Genomic DNA, 10548 nt, shown 5'->3' with positions numbered 1-10548 from the left:
CCACCAAAGAGATAGGAACATGTTAGCTCCTTTCTGCTTTTCACACTTAATTGCCCTATTTACTGAACAGTTGCCCATGGACAACAAACGCACACGCTCAGAGATGCATACAGGACAACAGGCAGACACAAGCCAAATAGGGCATGAGTGATATAGTGAACTATTTGCCAAGCGGCATTTGATACAGCACTGCAGTTAAGGCCATTTAGTCTTTAAGTTGTGCTCATACTCCACAACACAATATTGTCTGTCTGACCTTCTTCTCCACACTGATTCTGATTTGCATCTTCGTAAAAATGTAACAAAACGGCGTTTGTTTGTTTTTTCCGTTTTTTGTTTTTTTGGGGTTTTTTTTCTGCCGAGAAGAGAATAAAAGACGAATTGACGCGTCGAAATGGCCGAAACAAATGCATTTTTACATCATACTTAAACCATGAACAAATACTTGTTGAATGCAGAAGGATCATTAATATAAACGGTGGCAATGTATCAGGCCCACTGTGGTGTCTGCAAAATAACCATCGGCTCTTATCTTTCTAAAGAGCGCTCTAAAGATGTTTTCAAGTCCTCAATGAAGTGACCTAGTAAGCAAAGCGAGGTGAATTATAGATGGCTGTGCCTAATGGACATAGTCTCTTCACCTACACACCCCATTCCCACTATCATATTGTATAAGTGGTGCAAGAGGCTGGAATATTTTTTTCCTATATGCTTTCAAAATCTTCACGCAAATGCATTGAAGCTTAATTTTTTATTTTATTTTTTTCAATTTGCTAGGCGGCTGAATTAGCTGGAGAATTAAGTCAAGTGATTAAACACGCTTCATGTCTGTAAATAGAGATAATAAGTGTTCCTTTAGTCGGCGTAATTGCCAGCGGTGTCTCTTGTGGAACTGTCGGAGGGAGGAACGAATCAAGTAGATTGACTTCATTCATTGGGCCGGCCAGGTCATCGCCATAACCCTGGAGGACCATACAGGATGTTAATGAGGTCAAGATTGGATCTCAGCCTCCCCCCACATCCGATCGGGGTGTGGACCCGTCCCGACCCCCAACCCCCCCCCCCCCCCCCCCACCCCCCCCGCCGCCCCAGCCCCCTCTGCAACGTGGGAGGGTAAAGACCATTACTTTAGCCCAAGGGGGTCAGTCACTATGGTAACGTCCCGAGGCAGTGACCACATGTCAGAGCCAGTCTCTGGGGGCAGCGAGTGAACTGGAAGTCAGGCGAGGGGAAGGGGAGGGGGGCGGATGGACCCTGTAACCTGAAATGCAAACCTGCGAGATGTGCAGTTTAAATCCCAGCATGCTTCACACCACCGGCAACCCTTATCCGAGAAGAAAAACACAGTAGAAACCTGTAGCTACAGTTTAAGATGATGAACATATATGAAAGGAGACCATGGCTAACACTGATGCTTGGATTCATGGACTAAATTGGCCTCTGAGTCATCTGATGGTTAAAAAAAAAATCCAGACGCAAACCACCATAAGATTAGAATGAGCTGAATAACAGAAGGGTCTTATCTTATTCACAGTGAAAACTGTCCAACATGCATTCGTTGTGGTGGATGTGACCGCAGCTGGAAGGTCAAACCTCCCTTGCAGCTCCTGTCTTCAGCATTCACTGTTACGAACAGTGAAAAGTTTCACAATTCAAAAGGTGGAAGTAGAACTTGAAGACATCCCATCTGTCCACGTCAGCAATAGTCTGCTTGCATCCTGGGTTCAGAATCTAAGACCTGCCTTTTAACTTGTTGATCCAATTTATCATATCAACAAAAGTACTTACGGAAGGGGATCCAAATAAATTAGCAAATTGTGTCTGGGCTTCTGAAAAAGGATGCAATCACAGACAAACAATGCCAAGCGCTGGGATTTAATATGCGAGTGAGGACGGCGCCACATTCAACAAGCGCACCGCAGGGGGAAGCTTTCTTAATTTATGGCTGTTTTTCATCCATTAGGTTGAGTTGCTATCAGAGGCTAAATGTTTCCTCAGACCGTCCTGAAATATTGATGTCTGCGTGCCATGTGTATACTTCAGAACAGCGCTGCGGCGCACAAAGGGCAGAGTAACGAGGACGGCTTCTGCCAGAGATGAAGAGCCGTTCAGAGTGGAGTCAAAGCAGAGGCTGCTAGAGGTGCTGGGAAAGTGCAGTATCAGATCAAGAGGGGGGTTGTTGTCTACTTTAACCACCATGCACTGTATGGTGGACGTTGAAATATTATTATTATTATTATTATTGGTATTATTCATATTATTACGATCACATCCAATAATGATGTTTGCCTCAACATTTAAGTCAATGGTGAAAAACTCTAATAAGATCCAACTAACGACACATTTCCAATTAGATATTGAATTAATTTATATAAAACCTGTCATATTATAGCATGTATATTATGTATACATATTATGTGTTATGTTATGTGTTGTGTTGACATTCTTTAAATTCCCTTTTAGCCAAAGCACCCAGTGTCATTTCCGTGTCACATTTTTCCATTAATTCCTCACCTCAAACCCCAAAAGAGGTTAATTTCATCCCAGATGTGCCATGACATGTGTGATAAATCCTATTTGTGTTGATTTGTCACTCTTGAAAAATAACATGCCGAGAGCCGCAATGTTTCCAGGGATTTCTCTACATTGAACCTGCATACGGTATAGTTTGTGTCAATCAAAAGATAAACTTATCATTTAAAGTGAAGCTTATACGCCTAATAAGATTGACCTTATTCTGGGATTTAGACAGAATGATCATTCTGGTGTAGGAATCTGCATATCATTGCATCTTATGGTGATAATTACTTATAATTATTATAAGAATTAATTATGTTATAATTTGTTATGGTTATCTTTCAAAAACCAAAGCAAAGAACCATATTAAGATGCATTGCATTTTCAGTCCAACCAATTACTTTGCTATAGGTTCAACAATTACAGCATACAAACAGCTTATTATATACATACAACACGTTCGCAATGAATCTTATTATCATCAGAATAAGACCATTTTCTTCGGCTGACATTACCAGTGAAAACTTCACATTGAGCACAATATTGTGAAACAGGTGAACAGTGATAGATAGATAGATAGATAGATAGATAGATAGATAGATAGATAGATAGATAGATAGATAGATAGATAGATAGAGCACCTCTAAGAAATCAAACAGGTGTATATGCATGATTCATTTCAATTGGGTTGAGATGGAAGGAATGGAAAATGAGCAACACTAAATACTTGTTGTTACAAAATACAATATAATTTGTCATAGGAAACAGGTCACAGTGGAGAAACTGGCCCTGAAATATCTGGCCAATTTATTAACCACGAGTGTTATTCTAGATTTCACTCTAATCAAAAAGGATGTAATTAATTAATCAGATAATTCACTGCAACGCATGGCAGGATACACATCTGTGCGGCGGCGACAGGGGAGGCGAGCCGACACTGTGGGAATCTACAGACATTAAAACAGACCCATTACTCCCAGGTAGCCTCCGGTATGTAAGCGCTGTGTTTTTTTGTGCCATTTTCTGTATACAAGTCCAGGGACAGTGTGCTAATGGGAGGAAGCGGTGTGAGGGGAGAGAGAGAGAGAGAGAGAGAGAGAGAGAGAGAGAGAGAGAGAGAGAGAGAGAAAGAGAGAGGGAGAGGGAGAAAGGGTGTCTAAGGTAATGGAGAGGACATGAGGGCAGCGGCGCCTGTGCAAGGCAAACATAAACTGTGCCACTTCATCTGAAAACAATGGGGGACAGGACACTGAATGTGCTCTCATCCACGTCTACATTGTCTGCCCTCCTCTTTTACTCCTCCTCTGAGCGGCGAGCATAAGCAGAGTGTGAGAGGGAGGGAGGGCGGATGGGTGGGAGGGAGAGGGGAAAGAGGGGAGCAGCAGTGGGGGTCTGGCTGTGTTCTTTCTCCTCTGTCTGTGTGCGAATGCACAGACGGTTCAGTAGTAATTTGATGTGTGTCCCTGGGGACATTTGATGGATTAAAGCTAAGCAGCTCCATTTCGCAGCACCACCTGATCTTCCGCTGCCTGTGCCCCATATAAAGGCTGGCGTGATTGCTGATCTCAGCTAGTCTGACAGTCTCTCTCTCTCTCTCTTTCCCTCCCTCTCTCTCTCTCTCTCTCTCCCTCTCTCTCTCTCTCTCTCTCCCTCTCTCTGTCTCCATCTCTTCTCTTTCTCGCTGGTCCCTTAAGCCTGCTGCATCACAGGAGCTATCCAGTGCTGAACAGGATCTTTTTTTTTTATTATTTTTTTTGGGGGGGGGAGCCGAGGGAGCCGTAGAGTATCGCACAGCATCGCCGACAGCCTTGCTCTCCGCCGGTTTCCATTTTCCTCCTCATCTTATGTTTTTTGGCTCTTTCCGTTAGACACCAGGATTACCGCTCATCCGGCTCTGTTCGCGCGCTTCCTTAGAGGGTTTTTCCTCTTTTTTGCCCATGCTTTTTTCTCGGCTCTGTGTTTTTATCCATTGAAACATGCCCCGCTCATTTTTGGTGAAGAAAATCAAGCTTGATGATTTCTCTTCGTCCAATGTGGCCACCTCCAATCACCATCACCACCTGGACGACTCCTTCACTTTTGCCCGCTCCATCACAGACTCTGTAACCAGCTTGGGGGTTCGTCTCAGCGAGAATGGTGAGTTTGCACGCCTTGGGACGGCTCCGGTCCTCCTCTTGTTGTCTGAGCTGTGTGAGCACCATTTCCCCCGTGTTCTCTTCTTTATCTACATTTTGCTTCTATTTTAGCCGGTTGCAAAAGTGCTGGTTATCAAATCGTGGCCACAGTTAAGAAAAGCCTTTCCTTCATTTTCCTGAACATTTAGTGAAATTCCAGCGCATGCGACGTGCCCATGGTGTGTGCAGTAAATGTTACTCACAGCCGGTGGTTTTTCTGCATCGCAAATAATCCTCTCCAGAATAACCCCACCCCCACCCACCATGCGCCCCTACTTTTGTTTTTTGACTCCGGTGAAGGGCAGACGAAATTCAGGTCACAGCCACGGATTAGCTTATGTAAATTGGGGACAAAACGTGTCTCTAATCGGGAGAAGCATCGGTTACGTATTTGTGCGACTGCACCAAACGCGGCGGTGACTTAACAGGCGAGCCGCCTCTCTCCGCCACCCCCGCCGGCTAAACAATTCATAAATATGAGAGATGAGTATTGGATGATGCGTTTGTCCTTAGCTGTTATTGTCCTTGAGTTCCCATCACAGTCTGAGCCTCCCTTGCCCCCCTCTCCCCCGTCCAACTGGAGCATGCACGGTCTCCCCACCCCCATCCCTCCGCTACATCTTTCTCCTCCTTCCGGGCATTTGAAAACTAGCAGGGGTTAGAGTTTCAGCCATGCAGGCCTATCAGCGCCACAAGAGACATCCGCACGCTGTACAGTAGAGCCAGGAGGGAGGTGGGGGAGCTGGAGGGGGGAGGTAGTGAGAGGAAGGATAAAAAGGAGACAAAAAATGCTTGGAGCAGCATTGATGGTAATCACGTGACAATGTGTGTGTGTGTGTGTGTGTGTGTGTGTGTGTGTGTGTGTGTGTGTGTGTGTGTGTGTGTGTGGGTACTGTAAACACCAAGAAAGGACACATAGCTGTACAGTGGTCAACATGCTGCCTGAGCACGCTAAGCTGCAGTCAGCGCCGAGAGGCTGGCCCTCGATTCCACAGGCAGGTTTAAGCTCGCTGCTTCCATTTTGAAGCCATATTTAGGGTGCCAGATGTCCATCCGTCTTTGTTGTGATTTGTTATGATCTCGTCACAATAAGATGAGCTCCGGGGTCTGGAGCAATTCCGATCATTCCCACCTGTTATGGTACTGCCTGAAACGCCACAGTCCATTTTGGATCAAAACAACGTGCGTGCGTGCATGGTCATGTGTGGTGAAAAGATGCCTGTCATGCGCAGAAATCTAGATGTCACATTACATCTTTGCTATGGCATATTATGACATTAATAATTGACAAGGGTTCATTTCACCACAATTCACAATTTAAATACATTTAATTCCAATGTACTATACAATATACAAGTATATTAATTTATATATATAATCCTGGCCAATGTTATTTTTTGGTCTATTGCAATGTTAACCATTTTCAAAAGCATTTGGCAATAGGTAGATAAAGAGCATCCTCACACTTCACTGCACTTGACAAAAGCCATTTCAATCACACAATAGAGTCTATATTTTCATGCTGAGTCCAGAGGAAAAGGAAACAAACTAAATAAAAAGAAAAAATCTCAACATGGCTGGAATACCTAGCATCAGCACTTCTGCTGTGCCGAGAGAATTCCTTTCCCCCCATTGTGGAGACATTTGACTTGAGTGTCTGTCGAACAACAAAGAGGGGTGGCTGAGAGGGTCCATTAATTACATGCTTGCTTTGCATTAGAGAAATGAGTCTGCGAGCTGTAAAGGCTGATACGGCGCTGGCCCTAAATGATGAACTCCTTGTCTGACCTTGGGTAATTGAAACACATTACATAATGCACATACCCTTCTTTTCCCTTTCCCTTTTATTTCAGATTCCTAACAGAACAAGGACCAAACAATCCCATACTATATAGATCGACTCTTTTCTCAGAGCAACAGTGATTGTTGTCAAATTGACAACAAAGTCTATTTGGGAGGCTTGTTTTTCTGATCTTTAGTATCATGTCTTTTAGAATATGGGCTGTGAGCGCCTAAACCCTTTGGGAATGGAACCGGCGTGGTAAGAGACCACTTCAATTGATTTTCTAATGACCTGTTTCTTGAAGGCACTTCAGCACACGTGCTTTGGTAGACAGGTGACCCTCTTCACGAAACAACAGAAGGATGAAGGATTTAGCTCCTCGCTGACGCCGTGTATCAGACGGCAGCTCGACTCCGTCCTGCTCAATAAACTATTATTGTGGGCAACGGACACTTTATCCTTTTCTTACCCTATTCCCATCTTCTTCTCTTTCTGTTCACGGCTGTTCTAACAGCTGTACTATTTTACAGATGATGGCCTATTGATCAGCGCAAAACTTTGAATTTCATTAAAAAACAGTCAATATCTCATTTCCACTACTTGCTGTGCAGGGTGCTTAGGAATGGCTTATTTCTTGGCAGTTTTTCCCTCTCGAGGCAAGAATTCCACGGCATTTTCCTGCACTCATATTTTCACCCGAGACAATAGTAACCGGTGAGGTAAGAAATGTTCAGAAGGGATTCAGGCCTCACTGTTCACTTGACAAGAAATGGTTTCCTTCTGTTGAGTTTCCATTCAGCTGCCAGAAAGTCTTTTAGCCTCCCTGGCAATGGGCTGCACAGGGAAGTGGCGAAGGACAGGAATAATGCCAGCCAGAATATATCATGTCGCCACACACTGCACAGTTGTAGACATTTAAATCACCGACGGCGTCGGCATTGTGTGCTCTGCAGTGCAATGCCTTCTCTTTTAAACAAGCGGCGTCCAGACCCGCGACCGATTCTCCAATCGGAGGGTCGGCCGCAAAAACCCATCCCATTTATTTTCTTGTCGAATAGATCAAATGAAAAACAGAATCCAGATGGGACCATGTGATCCCGTCCAGGGGGTGCAACCTATCCAGAGACATGTTTTCCTCCAACACAACAAACCCCTTTTTTTTTTTTTACATATTAGACATCGGCAAGTATAGAAGGCTTTGCCTGTTCTCAAATCTACCTTTGTTACCTTTTTTGGGCATTTTTCAAAGTTCTGAGTTTGGAGTGTTGTGCTGAACGGAGCGTGGCGCCTCTATTCATAAAGCGCTGGCAGAGCCTTAATTGAGCAAGTGTGTGTGTGTGTGGGGGGGGGGGGGGGGGGGAGCCACAGTCACAGAGGGACTGACACATCGTAGATGAAGAATTCTTACCTAGAAAAAGAGGTCTAATCAATGAGACTACTTTATGTAAGAGGGCCTTCAACGTGAGCCTTTTCTACCGGGGAATTTCTTTGATGAACCATTATGGGTGGCTCACAGCCAGTTTGCATCCGCAATGTGAGAACACACCTTCATAAACGCTGCTGAGTGCGTTTATGTTTTCCCTTATCAATGCTATTGTGGACGCAACCCATGAGGTCTGGGGGGGGAAAAAAAAAAAAAAAAAAAAAAAAAGCAATTTGCTCTGCGCTGCCATCATTTCATCATTTCACAAAGGGCAATCATCCAACATGATAATCATGCAATCACAGCCATGTAAATGCGTGCTTACCCACCACAACCTCTGGCTGACTGTAATTGTGTGTACCTCTTCCCTAGGCTACATCCAGGATTACATCACGCCATCTGTATACCAAGGGGAGAAGAAGATGGAGCACAAGCTGGCATCACCCGTGTCGGACCCGCTCTACACCCCGGTGAGCAGCGGAGGGGAGGAGTACTGCGACCCCGACCTGGAGCACCCCGACAGCCCCCAGTCCGGCATGACGGCGAGCGGCTTCTACAGCGGCGAGTCGGACGCCCTGACCGAGGGTTACACCATGGATGCCTTCTTCATCTCCGACGGGCGCTCGAGGCGGAAGGGGGACGGTGAGAGTCGCGGCAGCGGCTCGAGGAACAGCCTGGCCAGCGCCGTGGCCCAGGAGAAAGGCTCCGGCACGTCGCGCCACACCTGCAACGAGTGCGGCAAGACGTACGCCACCTCCTCCAACCTTAGCAGACACAAGCAGACGCACCGAAGCCTGGATAGCAAGATGGCGCGCAAGTGTCCCACGTGCGACAAGGTGTACGTGTCCATGCCTGCATTAGCCATGCACATCCTCACCCACGACCTCAAGCACAAGTGCGACGTGTGCAGCAAGGCCTTCAGCCGACCCTGGCTCCTTCAAGGTCACATGCGCTCACACACGGGGGAGAAGCCCTTCGCCTGCGCCCACTGTGGCAAGGCCTTTGCTGACCGCTCAAACCTCCGCGCCCACATGCAAACACACTCTGCCTTCAAGCACTACAGATGCAAGCGCTGCAATAAGACCTTTGCTCTCAAGTCCTACCTGAACAAGCACTATGAGTCAGCTTGCTTCAAGGGCTCCGCGGACGAAGACGAATCCGGATCAGAGAACTAGCCACGTGATAAGAGCCGGAATTTTGGAAAAAAAAAAAACCCCGCTGTAGGTTCTCAACCAATAACCCTGTTCACTCGCCCTCCATGCCTTTTTTTCCTTCCCTTTTTTTAGAAAGCAATATTTTCACTGAGATTACCTGAAGCAACTATTATGATTATGGCAAGAGACAATTTCAAAAGATGCTGGATTTTTTTCCCTGCACAGTAGCTAATCGTCCACAGAAACATACAATCAAACAACCTATCCCCAAATAAAAACTGTAGAAGTTAGTTTTACACAAATGACGAACATGTACACACACAAACACAGATACATGAAACACATGAGCACACACACACACACACACACACACACACACACACACACACAAACACACCCACACACACGTACATGGACTTATACCAACACACAATTATATATGAGGCCTGGCATGTGAATTTTTATCAATGACTATAATAATATTGATATCAATAGTAATAATATTTAGATTCCTGATATTTTATAGCAAATAGTACACAAAAATGAAAAAAAAAAAAACATAAAAAGGACTGTAACAGTGTTCTTTTGTTTTTTAGAGACAAAATGACCTCTTGTATTTTTATGCTGCTTTTTATTTGCTAAGAATTGAATTCTTTTGCAACTGCCAACATGAACTTTTTATGAAAATGTGAACTATGACAGTATTTGCAAAAAAGGGAGATCATTTTAAAAGGTTTAAAAAAAAAGAAAAGAAAAAAAAAAAAGAAAGACAAACCCCTTTTTTGCCACACCAGTGTTTCAATTTAACGGATGTTATTTTTCTATTTGATTTTTTTAAGACTTATTTTTTGTGCTAAGTATCCCTTGTTGATCAAAAGTATCTTTGTAACTGTGGGTATTCCGACTAATTTTAAGCCAAACTCATAGTGAACAACATGAGCTAAAGGTTAACGACACCGTGGGCCACAGGTCATTCAAAAAAAAAAAAACAATTTTGGAACGAGCAGTTATTGTCGAAGCGCCGGGCCAAACCTGTTGAGCAGGTTGTGGTGCGATCAACACACACACACACACACACACACACACACACACACAGACACACACACACAAACACACAGACACAGACACACACACACACACACACACACACACACACACACAGATCCAGTCCATCACGCTGACATATTGACGACTAGAAAAATAAACACTGGGAAGCCAAACCAAATGACGTATTGTAGTAAGTGCCATGTGCAGTGACCTGTCTATAGCAATGAAATCTCACGCTGTTCTTCCTCCGCCACGCTGGCTAGCACAAACTCTGCTGCCTTCCTGGTGCACCATCACCCAGTCTTAAACAAGCAATCTCCACCACTTCCCCACCTCCAACCCCCCCCCCCCCCCCCACCCCCTTTACTGTTACCTCAGAACGATAGATAAGGTACGGACTCAAACGCACCCTCAGTTACAAAGTGACGGTCAAAGCGATTCTGTTGGTCT

General features: G+C 44.9%; 1 protein-coding gene across 1 annotated transcript; it reads left to right on the top strand.

Moving 5' to 3' along the window:
• Nucleotides 1-4493: 4493 nt before the first annotated feature.
• Nucleotides 4494-9072, top strand: scrt2 (scratch family zinc finger 2; the record flags this gene model as incomplete). The annotated part of the gene is made up of 2 exons (XM_080015977.1): nucleotides 4494-4653; nucleotides 8270-9072. 2 exons carry the CDS (start codon nucleotides 4494-4496, stop codon nucleotides 9070-9072), a joined length of 963 nt encoding a protein of 320 aa, XP_079872103.1.
• Between the last annotated feature and the right edge of the window lie 1476 nt (nucleotides 9073-10548).

This window comes from Zeus faber, assembly GCF_960531495.2.
Source record: "Zeus faber genome assembly, chromosome: 15".
In the NCBI taxonomy this organism is placed as follows: Eukaryota; Metazoa; Chordata; class Actinopteri; order Zeiformes; family Zeidae; genus Zeus; species Zeus faber.
This window is presented reverse-complemented; position numbering and strand designations above follow the sequence as displayed.